The 13,463-nt window shown below is 42.1% G+C and overlaps 1 protein-coding gene across 1 annotated transcript in view; it reads right to left on the bottom strand.

Moving 5' to 3' along the window:
- Window positions 1-772: 772 nt before the first annotated feature.
- The window catches only part of baiap3 (BAI1 associated protein 3), a 69,342-nt gene continuing 56,651 nt past the window's right edge, over window positions 773-13,463 (bottom strand). Inside the window, exons 26-33 of the mRNA XM_041205972.1 lie at window positions 13,234-13,313; window positions 10,437-10,545; window positions 9,644-9,715; window positions 6,269-6,352; window positions 5,201-5,321; window positions 3,229-3,352; window positions 2,341-2,543; window positions 773-1,391 (exon numbers count right to left, since the gene is read on the bottom strand). Of these exons, the coding sequence (XP_041061906.1) occupies window positions 1,291-1,391; window positions 2,341-2,543; window positions 3,229-3,352; window positions 5,201-5,321; window positions 6,269-6,352; window positions 9,644-9,715; window positions 10,437-10,545; window positions 13,234-13,313 (894 nt within the window). The 3' untranslated portion in view covers window positions 773-1,290. The remainder of the gene's footprint in view (window positions 1,392-2,340; window positions 2,544-3,228; window positions 3,353-5,200; window positions 5,322-6,268; window positions 6,353-9,643; window positions 9,716-10,436; window positions 10,546-13,233; window positions 13,314-13,463) is intronic.

Raw genomic sequence — 13,463 nt, 5'->3', positions numbered from 1 at the left:
CTGGGACCTGTGTAGAATGTACTGCTTAAATCAGTAACTTGGATTTACAACATCTTTCACCACCTCAGGACATTTCAAAGCTAATAAAAGTGAGTGGAATATTTTTGAAGTATAGTCACTGTTATAATGTAGGGAACTGTGGCAGCAAATATACGTACATCAAGATCCCACAATCAGCAGAGGTAATGATCAGATCATATCTTTTAGTTATTGTGCCATTCATGTTTTCTAATCCAGTCTAGTCCCACTCGCCTCACTCCTGAATTCCACTCTCCAGATCATTTACACTTGCAGTAAATAAAAATGGATTCTTGTGGAGTGCCCTGAAAAGCATTTGTTGTGGAAAATTTTATAAAGAAAGGAAAGCTTTGCCTTTATGTAGGACATCTCCGAGAAGGTCTTGTAGCACTTCACGAACAATGAATTACTTGAAAGTGCAGTGGCTTATATAGACAAATCTGGTAGCCATTTAGCACACATCAAGATTCCACAAGCAATGAAATGAATGCCCAGTTAATCTGGTTTTGGTTAAGTAATAAATATTGGCCCAGACACTGGGAATGGTCACTATTCTGGCGTTGTGGTCATGGGACTGAACTGAACAAATCAGACCACAGTTTAACATTTCAGCAGGAAAATAAAACAAGAGGTTGTCTCACTTTGAATTCTTTTAAATGCTTTCAAAGCTACAGTACAAAAATCTGACATTCTCAGACAAAGTTATCACAACTATACAATATTTCTTTGTAATACTTACAAGAGCAAAGACGGGTCATCAAATTTAATTTAAAGAAACACTCAAAAAGCAGAATTGCTCATTATTGTAACAAATAGGAGTATGAAGAGGTTGTGGAGAGGAGTTACCACTACAGCACGGGATCCATAGCACAACGATGGTGAGGCGTGTTGGCACGGGATCCATATCACCACAGTGAGGAGGGCTGGCACGACATGTGTACCACACAATGGTGAGCAGCTTCAGCATTGGATCAATATCACCATGACAACGAGGCTACGGCACTGGATCAATATCATCACAATGATGAGGAGCTCCACATTGGCTCCAAACTTGCACAAGATTGAGGAGCTACAACACAACTTCAGTATTTCCACAATGGTGACAGTGAGAAGCCACAGCACCAGATCAATAATCATCCCAATGCTGAGGAGCTCCTGCATAGCTGCACTATCATCACGACAAAGCACCACTCCAACACTTGACATTCTGCAGTTCTGAATGTTTGATTTATATTCATATATTATTCATTTATATTTCAAAGCTGCTTGGATTTACTCCGGAGACATCTCGAGCTCCTTCATCTTCTTAACAAAGTCTTGTGCTTCTCTGTCAGCTGTCCGGCCCTCCAGCATCTTCATGATTGGTTTCATCACTGCAAAAATAACAGCATCGTGTTTCCTCAAAGTTTGCGTATTGCAAGGGCTGATGCTGCACCATAAGAACAGGACGGTCATAAATGTGATCACTGGTCTACGCTGAGTTAGCAATAGGAGACACTACCTCTGGTCCTGGCCCATCTGGTGAACAAAAATCAGCCAGGATTCCTGCTCCTGACTACTGTCCGGTAACTCCTGCTGGAGGGGGCAGACATTGGTGAGGACAGGATCAGATTCACTTCTGACTGCAATCCCCCCACCTTCCTACCATCCAACTGTCAAATCATCTGTCAACACTTCCTGTTCAGAGTGGTGTATTAAAAACAACCACTGGAGTGGGGATGTCAACGAGCTGCTACCCACAGGAGAAATCTAGATTTTGAATAAAGACCTGACATTGAAACTATGCCCAGATACTAATCAATTCTACATTTTACTGACACAATCATTCATTACACATTAGTTGCTCTTCTCTGGAACTGCCCTCGGCCAGATAAGCCTGAGTGTCATCTTCAGGCAAAGTTAGTTAGCAGGCAAGGATAATTGGACCAATTCATACAGACATTCAATCCTCATTTTAAAATCATAGGCTGGGAATTTCCTTAGAGCTTCTCCTGTTTCACCAGTAAGTTCGCTGTAAATAGTTTCTGGCAAAATTATAATGTTGCAGTGGGAGAAGCTGCAAGGAAATAAACCCTCATATTATCGATCCTTATTATCAATCCCTGCATCAACAATTATGCCAAAACTCTGTAAACTTCTTGTGCTGCAATGAAACTACATTGCCACCACTGGTAGATGGGTGAAATTACAGAGCGACATGTTTTCATAGGCAGTCTCCATTATAAATATGGGCATGTTTTTTATGAAAGCAAACGACAGGAATTTCATGCTGATGTAATTTTTAAATATATTGTAGTTAGATATTGAACTTTTTTTTACCACTGGGTTCAGGGTGTGTCAGTTTCAGGAATACTGGGGAGACGCTTTTTACTTCTCTGGCGATGGCAGGTTTATGGAACCCGTGAACCTCCTGCAGCTGCAACACAGCCTCCCCTGCAAAGTCATTGGTCGAGAGCCAGTCGTGATCCATGACTGTGAAGTGAATGCAGGCAGTGCTGTTACTGCACTGCTCCCGCGTTACCATGCTGAAAGAGATAAAGCAGATTGCAACACAGTGTATACTTGCCAAAGAAGGAGAATGTGATCCAAAGATACTGGAATGGGTGTGAGAGATCAGTAAACTAACAGAGGCTGGGATGCGTGTAAGAGATCAGTAAGATAGAGACTGGGACAGGTACGAGGTCAACTCTACTTGTAAAAAATTCTTTCACAGGAATATGAGTGTCACTGACAAGGCGAGCATTTGTTGCCCATCCTTAACTGCCCTTAAGAAAGTGATGGTGAGCCACCTTTTTGAACCACTGCAGTCCATGTGTTGTAGCTACATACCGACAAACACTGGAAGGAAATTCCAAGTTTTTGACCTAGTGGCTGTGAAGGAACGGCGATATAGTTCCAAGTCAGCATGGTTTGTGGCTTGGAGGGGAATTTGCAGGTGGTGCAGGTTTGAAAGGTGCTGTCAAAAGGAGACTTGCTGAGTTGCTGCAAGACATCTTGTAGGTTGTACACACTGCTGCCACAATGCGTCAGTTGTGGAGGAGTGAATGTTTAAGGTTATGGATGGGGTGCCAATTAAGCAAAGTGAGTTAAAGGCTCAAATCTAATTTGGCTCTGTGCAGCAGAAAGGGCTAACCCTTGCTGCACCTGCCCTGGGTGTATTTGATGGGACAATAAATTCAACACGTTAGGTAATGAAACAAAAATACTGACAAGTTAAACTGTTCATCAAAGATCGGGTGCAGTGTTTTATTCTTGACTTGTGTTCGCTGGCTCTTTGCCCCTGGAAAGAAGTGGAGAGGAGCGAGTTCGATAATAACAAAAGGATCACTGAGACCTGTCAACACAGAGACAAGAAGAGAGTAATTGGTGGGCTCCTGACTTCATCCACCCGATCCTGGCCAAGAACAGAGTACAGACGTTCAGAGTAATTGCAGCATTTAAAACTGTATTTCCCCTTATGTATAGATAGATGTCGAGCATGTATTTGAGATGTACAGTGTATGATCATATTAAATGGCCCAAAATGGGTCATACAATACAATAACGGGCACTCTTCAAACAAGCGGGAACCTTGTTTAAATATATAAATCAGGGTCCAGTGCCATGTGGGTGAATCAGTGGTTCTTAGAGGGAACCAAACAGGTCACTCTTAAACAGCCAAAGGCCTGCCACATTAATATTTCTACAGAGGGCAGGAATACAAATATTCCTGCTGGAACTACCAATATTGATGCTGCCTGTCAGCCTTTGTTGAGCTTGTCAATCAAATTAAAATCAGGTATGACCATGAAAATAGTTCAGACCTCCATCAGTGCCATTGGATTCCTGTCCCTCCTGCTGTTGTCATTGCATGCCCGCCTCCTACAGGTGCCTTTGGGTACACCCCTTTCTCGGGTGCCCAAACCTCCTGATTGTATGATCGGGTGCCCATGCCTTCACAGGTACCATTGGGTGCCAGTCCTTCCACTGGCCTGATTTATACTATTGGTGATAATCATCTAGGAACTCATATTACTGGTCATCTCAGATCAAAAGCACTCGCATTTTTACAGCACCTTTCATAACCTCAGGATGTCCCAAAATGCTTTACAGCCAGTCAAAGTGCTTTGCAGCCAGTGTAGTCACTCGTAATGCATGAATCTCAGCAACCAATTTGTGCACAGCAAGGTCCCACAAGTAGCACTGAGATAAGTGACCAAATAATTTGCCCTACTCTCTCCACAAAGTCCTGTATCAATCCAAACTAATCCCACATCTCCACTCTCTCCCCATTGTGTTGTATCAATTCAAACTAATCTCATAGTCCCACTCTCTCCCCTTAGCCTTTATCAATCCAAACTAATCCCACATCTCCACTCTCTCCCCATAGATTTTATCAATCCAAACTAATCTCACAGTCCCACTCTCTTCCCATAGACTTTATCAATCCAAACTAATCTCATAGTCCCACTCTCTCCCCATAGCCTTTATCAATTCAAACTAATCTCATAGTCCCACTCTATCCCCATAGCCCTGTATCAATCCAAACTAATCCCACGACTCCACTCTCTCTGCATAGCCCTGTTTCAATGCAAACTAGTCCCACATCTCCATTTTTTAATCTCTATAGCCCTCCATCTTCCTCCACTTAAAATATTTATCCAACCTGTACCATCAGTGCCAACCAGCCTGAACTATCACCTTGAATTGGCCTGTACAATCAGCTCTAACCAGCTTTGAGAGAGTCCAATCAAGATCCTGTTTGGGTTTGTCATATGTCATTAGCCACCATTTTCAATTTGTCATGTAAAGATATGTTAAATGCCCCCTACTGTTTTGGAATCATGAGTTCTGTCAGCGTTTTGAATATACAACAGAATTCTAAAAATCCTAATCCCACCAAAGGACATGATTCAAACATTCAAGTAAATCCGAGAGGATTCACAAATGGAATGACCAATGATACAATTCTGCATGATTCCTCCCCAAGTTTACTAAATCTTTTATACTCTCTTTCCCCTTTTGATTGTACCAATATACCCATCTGCCTCTTAGTTTTCATTTTTTAAGAAGGGTTATGCATAACATATTAACTTGTCTATTTCTCCACTGATGCTGCCTACGTCTGTTATTGTTGTTTTACTGATTTGGGTACGGCAAGCGAAACATGAAGTGCCAGTGCTGGCAAATGTTGCACTCTCACCATTTGCATCCAAGGCAATTAGGTTCGTAGCGTGTAAAACGTCAATGCACAGTTTGGACTCAGCAGCTTCATAGTGACACTTGATGCAAAGCATCCCATACAGGCTTGGTTCATTGGACTTCTGAGAAGGAACAGCACAGTTAATGTGAATAAAGCAGATTAATTATTTCCCTCCTCTCCTAGTCAAGCTCTGTGTGCTGCAGTGTATCTGTCACCTTGGCTCATAAGAGCCTGAATCTCCAAATTCTACTGGCACACAATGGGCAGAAAACACAAAGCATCTTCAGTTCACAACTAAACATTCTCAGAGGGGCTCAGGATGATTGTTGTAAGAAATAGGAAAATTATAGACATATACAGAACAGGGAACACAGCAGATGGTGGGACCAAGGTACCATGTTAGAACAATTAGAGGGAACGTTACTCAGTATCTAACCTGTGGTATACCTGCCCTAACCGTGTTCAATGGGACAGTGTAGAGGGAGCTTTACTCTGTATCTAATCCATGGTGTACCTGTCCTAACAGTGTTCAATGGGACAGTGTAGAGGGAGCTTTACTCTGTATCTAACCTGTGTTATACCTGCCCTAACAGTATTCAATGGGAGAGTGTAGAGGGAGCTTTACTCTATATCTAACCTGTGGTATACCTGCCCTATCGTATTCAATGGGACAGTGTAGAGGGAGCTTTAATCTGTACTAACCCGTGGTGTACCTGCCCTAACTGTATTCAATGGGACAGTGTAGAGGGAGCTTTACTCTGTATCTAACCTGTGATATATCTGCCCTAACAGTATTCAATGGGACAGTGTAGAGCGAACTTTACTCTGTATCTAACCTGTGGTGTATCTGCCCTAACAGTGTTCAATGGGACAGTGTAGAGGGAGCTTTACTCTGTATCTAAGCCGTGGTGTACCTGCCCTGGCAGTGTTTGATGCCGATACTATTTCCATGAAATGGGGTTGTCCTTTTTCCCAGAACTAATAACGATCAAGATCAACAAAACATTCACCAGAAACAAACAAATAAATTAATATTGTAATTTGGAATTGGTTGGGTGGATATAGTACCTGTTGGCGGATTTTGTCCTGGTAAGAGTGCTCAATCAGCTCCTGTGTTGAGCACTTATTTAGACGCAGCTCTTCCTTTAGAGCCTGTGAAATCAATATGCCAATGATTAAAAAAAAGTCAGTCTGCGACACAGATTCCTGATGTAGGAGAGTGCTTTGATAAGAAAATTGATAAATATCCAAGACTGTACAGTAATATATAGAGGACCTTGACTTTGTATACATTTTGCAATGCTTCATAGGGCTGATGCAGACAGCAAGCAGGAGCAGAGGGCTAACGAGAAGTCCAAAGCATTGACCAAGAATTCATAAAGTGAATTGGGACAGTTTCCTAGAGCAATATGTTGTGGATCCAACCAGGGATCAGACTATTTTAGATCTGGTAATGTACAATGAGACAGGTTTAATAAATGATCTCAGTGAAAGATCCCCTAGGAAACAGTGACCATAACATGGTAGAATTTAGCATTCAGTCTGAGAGTGAGAAACTTGGGTCAGAAGCAATTGTGCTAAACTTAAATAAGGGTTATTACAAAGGAATGAGGGCAGAGTTGGCTGGAGCGGACTGGGAAAGGAGTTTAGCAGAAAAGAGGGCTGATGAACAATAGGAGATGTTTAAGAAAATAGTTCATGACTCACAACAAAGATATATCCCAGTGAGGAAGAAGGATTCTAGGAAGGGGATAAATCAACCATGGTTAACCAAGGGAAATTAAGGATAGTATCAAATTGAAAGAAAAAACATACAATATGGCAATGATTAGTGGTAAGCCAGAGGATTGGGAAAGTTTTAAAAACCAACAAAAGATGACCAAAAAATACTAAAGATGGAGAAAATAAACTTTGAGGGTAAAATAGCAAGTAATATAAAAACGGACAATAAGAGCTTCTTTAAATATATAAAAAGGAAGAGAGAGGCCAGAGGTAACATAGGCCCCTTAGAGAATGAGGCTGGGGAAATAATAATAGGGAACCTGGAAATGGCAGAGGAGTTGAATAAATAGTTTGCATCCATCTTCACACTAGAAGACACTAATAACATTCCAAAAATACTAAATAATCAAGGGGCAAAAGAGGGGGAGAAATAAATACAATAACTAACACTAGAGAAAAAGTACTTGGGAAACCAATGGGGCTAAAGGCTGATAAGTCCCCTGGACCTAATGGGTTGCATCCTAGGTATTAAAGGAAGTAGCCACAGAGATAGTGGATGCACTGGTAGCAATCTTCTTAGATTCTAGAAAAGTCCCAGAAGATTGGAAGATTGCCAATGTAACCCCCTTATTCAAAAAGGGAGGGAGACAAAAAAACAGGTAACAAAAAAAACAGGTATAGGCCAGTTAGCTTAACATCAGTCATTGGGAAAATGTTAGAGTCTATTATAAAGGAAGTAATAGTAGAGCATTTAGAAATGCATAATACAATCAAGCAGAATCAGCATGGCTCCATGAAGGGGAAATCATGCCTGACGAATTCATTAGAATTCTTTGAGGAGGTAACAAGCAGGATAAAGGGGAACCAGTAGATGTTATATATTTGGATTTCCAAAAGACGTTTGATATGGTACCGCACATAAGGCTACTTAATAAGATAAGAGCACATGGTGTTGGGCACTGTATATTAGCATTGATAGAGGATTAGCTAACTAATAGAAGACAGAGAGTTGGGAATAGGGGGGCATTTTCAGGATGACAACCTGTAACTAGTGAAGTGCCACAGGGATCAGTGCTGGGGCCACAATTATTTACAATATATATTAATGACTTAGATGAGGGAAGCGAATGTACTATTGCCAAGTTTGCAGATGACACAAAAATAGGTGGGAAGGCAAGTGGTGAGGATGCCACAAAGAGTCTACAGAGGGATATAGACAGGTTAAGTGAGTGGGCAAAAACTTGGCAGATGGAACATAATGTGGGAAAAAGTGAGGTTATGCACTTTGGCTGGTGGAATAGAAGAGCTGAATATTATTTAAATGGATGAAGATTGCAGAAAGTTGCAGCATAGAGGGATTTGGGGGTTTTCGTGCATGAATTATAAAAAATTAACATACAAGTTCAGCAGGTAACAGGTAAAATGGAATGTTGGCCTTTATTTCAAAGGGAATGGAGTATAAAAATAGGGAAGTCTTGCTAAAACTATACAAGGCACTAGTTAGACCATGCCTCGAATACTGTGAATAGTTTTGGTCTCTTTATCTAAGGAAAGATATACTGGCATTGGAGGCAGTCCAGAGAAGGTTCACTAGGTTGATCCCAGGTATGGAGGGATTTTCTTATGAGGAGAGGTTGGGTAGGTTGGACTGTATTCATTGGAGTTTAGAAGAATGAGAGGCAATCTTATCGAAACATAAAAGATTCTTAGGGGTCTTGACAGGGTAGATGCTGAGAGGTTGTTTCTCCTTGTGGGAGAGCCTAGGACCAGAGGGTATAATCTCAGAGTAAGGGGGTGTCCATTTAAGACAGAGATGAGGAGGAATTTCTTCTCTCACAGAGTAGTTAATCTGTGGAATTCTTTACCGCAGAGGGCTGTAGAGGCTGGGTCGTAAAGTATATTCAAGGCTGGGATAGACATAATTTAATCAGTAAGGAAATCAAGGATTATGGGGGAACGGCAGGAAAGTGGAGTTGAGGATTACCAGATCAGCCATAAACTCATTGAATGGCGGAGCAAACTTGATAGGCCGAATGGCCTACTTCTGCTCCTACGTCTTATGGTCACTGAAGTTAAGCTGAGAGGTACGAAGCAGTGGGATTTAGAGACGAAGTTCAAATGGGCGAGAGGCCAAAAACATAAGAGATCCTGCTGCCTGTAGTGAAGGAGGGGGAGAGAGGGAGCAATAGAGAGAGAGAAATGGAGAGAGGGAGAGTGGGAGGATTGTACAGGAGGCCAGAGGGAGGAACACACTGAAGCTTTCTTAACCCTTATGCAGTTCCACCTAGTAGCATAATAGAAATTTCAGTACAGAAGAGGCCATCTGGTCCATCGTGCCAATACTAGAACTTCCTTCACATTAGAGCTGGTCCTGTTTCCCTGTCTTTTCCCCTGACCCTTTCATATTTTTCCTCTGTGAATGATTCTCTAACTCCCTCTGTGAATGACTCAGCTCCCATCGCCCTACTGTGAGAATGGATATCATATCCAGTCACCATTTCTGTCAAACACTTACCGAATCTCCCTTTTCTGCTTCCTGTACAAATCCTGAGTTTCCTCCTGTTAATTACTCACTGACCATTCAAAAGAATCTTTCACTATTTACCCTGTCATTTTTGAACTCTTTATTTGATCTCCCCATAATTTTCCACATTTTGGTTAAGTAGTTTCTAGGAGGTCCCAGGGACTGAGTTAGTGGTGAGTGCAACCAGTACCATTTACCTTATATTTGTCATTCTGCAAGTTATCAAGTGGCAATCCCTGTCCTTCAGCGTGGAAAAATATCACAAGAGCCTACAGAGAGACAGAGTCAACATTCCAGAAACACAAAGCATCCAAACACCACATTTAACAGTTTACAGAGCAGTTCATTAGAGAACTGCTACAGAGGATGGTGAACTATCTGGAGGAACTTAACACCTTTGATAGCTTGGTAATTATAATCTCTTCATTCAGTAAGCATAGGAAATAAGAACAGGGTTTGCTAATGCAAAATTGTACCTGCTTTACTGGAGGGATTGGGTTCACTGGGACATTGGCCATTCCTTGTGGCACTTTCTTGGCTCATTTGGTAATACTCTGGTGCCACTTGAGCCCATAGTCTAGGCTGACACTTCCAGTACTGAGGGAATGCTGCACTGTCAGAGGTGTCCTAGAAGTTACAGCAAGTTCAGGTGGGCGTTAAAGGCCCAAAGGCACGCTTGTAAGAAAAGATACAGTACTCTGGGGAGACTGGGAGACACAACATAGGGACACTGGGAGACTCCGCACGGGGACACTGGGAAATTCTGCATGGGGAGACTGGAAGATTCCTCATGAGAAGATTGCCAATTGTTTTTAAATTGTTGCATCTGCATTGTTGAGCATTAAGCCTCCATTCATGGAGTCAGGGATAGGGGGTGATGGGATGAATAAAATCAGTTGATCATAGAATTTTAAGCATGAAACGGGTAGTGGGCTATTAAGATGTGGTACACTGGTGGTTGGTAACTGAACCTTGCCCCTTTGTTCTAACCTCCAAAGTGAAGTGAAATCGCTCATAGAATTCAGCAGACATCCCAATATTTGTAGCCAATGCCTCAACGATCAAATCCAACAATAGTTTCCACAGAGAACTCAATATCCTGGAGAAGGACAGAAAAATCATTTAAAGAGAAGCTGGGAGAGAACATGTACACTGAGCTGCACAAGGGAAAGTGACACATGACACAACTTTAACTCTGACATTATTGAGAGGTATTCTTTCCTTTGAAGATGCCTATAATACTAACACTTCCTACAACAGTCAGTAACCATGCTCAGCATGATTTAAGTACAGAATAAAGCTTCTCCGCAGAGTTTGATCAAAAACTCCAAGGAGAGATGCAGCATGAGTTAGATACAGAGCAACTCTCCTTCTAAGCTGTCCCATAGGGCAGGTAGCCAATCACCACCCATGATCGGCTGTGCACCGCAATTTTATGTGGGCCTGTGTGCTCCCTGTGCGAGCAGGGGGAATAGGCTGAGTTAGGGCCTGCATTGTGCGAAAGAGCACAGTTTAATAAAGAAAAAAACATTTTTAAGACATCCCCTCATGTGACAGTGTCACATGAGCTGGGACATGTCAATGAATTTTATTAAAAATTTTTATTAAACTTTAAAAGCCTTCATGAAATCTCATCCCGCCCGTGGATGAGGTTTCATGATAAATGCCAAGGCTGCCTGGGCTCTTCACCTGCCCACCAACCTTAAGATTGGACGGGCAGCTCAGTTTATTAGTTTAATTGATATTTAAATGTCCTTAATAGGGCTTTGACAGTTCGGTGGGTGCGCAGCCGACTCCGGTGCACACCCACTAAACTCAAGGTATGAATGACACACGGTGAAGTCGGGAAGCATGCTCAACGTCACCGTGCGTCATTTTATGTGTCAGCGAGTGGGCCCGGCCCCTGTTTGCCAACCCAAAGATTCTGGCCAGAGACTCCCAGGACAGGTACAGCACAGATTAAATACAGCATAAAACTCCCTCCACATTATTCAATCAAACATTCCCAGGGAAAGTACAAAAACAACAAACATTTAATGTAATAAAAACCCTAAGGTGCTTCACAGAAGTGTTGAAAAGCAAGATTTGACACTGAGCCACACATGGTGACATTAGGGTAGATGGCCAAATGCTTGGCCATAGAAAAGAATGTTTAAGGAGAAAGAGAGGCCGAGAGTTTTAAAATTTAGGACTGAGGCAGCTGAAGGTGCAGAAGCCAATGTGGAGCGTTTAAAATCAGGGATGCTCAAAGAGGCCAGAATTAGGTGAGCCCAGATATCTCGGTGTGTTGTATGGCTGGAGGAGATTACAAAGATAGGGAGGGGGCAAGGCCCTGGGGGGATTTGGAAACAAGGATGAGAATTTAAAATTGAGGCATTGCTTGACCAGGAACCAACATGGGTCAGAGAGCACAGGTGTGATAGGTGAACAGGCCATGGTGCAAATAAGGATACAGTGAAGCAGTTCTAATGAAAGATTACGACATGAAATGTTAACTCTTGTTTCTCTCTCCACAGATGCTGCCAGACCTGCTGAGTATTTCCTGCATTTTCTGCTTCTATTAGGACTAAGCAAAGTTTTGAATAGCCTTAAGAATAATAGAATGTGGGAGGTGCATTAGAATATTCGAATATAAAGTTAACAAAGGATGAGGGTTTCAGCAGCATATGACCTTAGACGGGGTGGAGTTAGGTGATGTTATGGAAGTGGAAATAGACAGTCCTAGTGATAGCCCCTAAATATGGCCGGAAGCTCATCTTGGGGTCAAATATGACACCAAGTTTGTAAATAGTCTGGCTCAACTTTAGACATTGGTCAGAGTGAGGGATGGAGTCAGTAGCCAGGGAACAGAGTTTGGAACAGGGACCAAAGGCAATGGTTTCGGTCTTCCCAAAATTTAATTGGAAGAAATTTCTGCTCATCTAGTACTGGATGTTAGTCTGATAAACTAGCAATAGTGGAAGAGTCGAGAGAGAGGTGGTGGTGAGGTAGAGCTGGGCGTTGTCTATGTTCATGCGAAACCTAACGCTTTGCTTTTTGGATGGTATCACCAAGAGGCAGCACATAGAAGAGAAACCATTCTGGCTACAATTAGATAGATAAGAATGAAACCATGTGAGAACAGACCCACCCAGCTGGATGACCATGAGAGGTGTTGGACACAGGTGGTGTGGAAGGCTTCAGAAAAGTTGATAATAATAAAGAGAATAGTTTGCCCTTGTCAGTTACATAGAATATTATTTGTGACTTTGATAAGAGTCATTTCGGTAATGTGACAGCAGCAGAAAGCTGACCGGAGGGATTGAAGCATGGAATTCCAAGAAAGATGGGCATGGAAGTTGGAGCTGGGACGATATTTTGTAAGGATGGTGGGTTCAAGGGTTGATTTTTAATTTCAGGGAGGATGCTCGTGCAGCAAGGTTTATGAGGTAAATTATCTTCTACACTCCCAGGGCAGGTACACCACTGATTAGATACTGAGTAAAGCTCTCTCTAATCTGTTGCATCAAATTCTCCCAGAGCCAGTACAGCACTGGTTGGATAAGGCTAGACTCTCCCACAGACGTGAGGAGTCTTTCAGTACTTCAGTCTGGATTGCATTTGAGCACAGGTCCTATGAGAGACAGAGTTTAAGGCTGAGTGTAATGTTGATCTCAGTTGTGCAATGAAACTTTTCAGGCCTATCTGCAACCTTAAGCTATTATTGAAGCCAATGACCTCTATTGAACTTGTTCCATCTTTCTGTTACTGAATTTATTTTAGTGAACTTTGACTTGTCTCTACTTACCGACTGAGATTCTTCCTCACCAGCCATTCGCTCAGGATCATTAGATTGTCATCCAGGAATTTCATAAGAGGGGAAATAGCCTGTAAACAACACAGAAACAGTTGTGAATTGAATGGATGCATTTCACACAGTCAAGAAACAGTGTTTCCATGAAAAAGAAATCTCAGATTGTTGCCACAATGTGTGTCATTCATCCCTGGATGTGTTGAATGATCCTGGAAATCATTGTG

The sequence above is a fragment of the Carcharodon carcharias genome, chromosome 15 (assembly GCF_017639515.1).
Source record: "Carcharodon carcharias isolate sCarCar2 chromosome 15, sCarCar2.pri, whole genome shotgun sequence".
Lineage (NCBI taxonomy): Eukaryota > Metazoa > Chordata > Chondrichthyes > Lamniformes > Lamnidae > Carcharodon > Carcharodon carcharias.
This window is presented reverse-complemented; position numbering and strand designations above follow the sequence as displayed.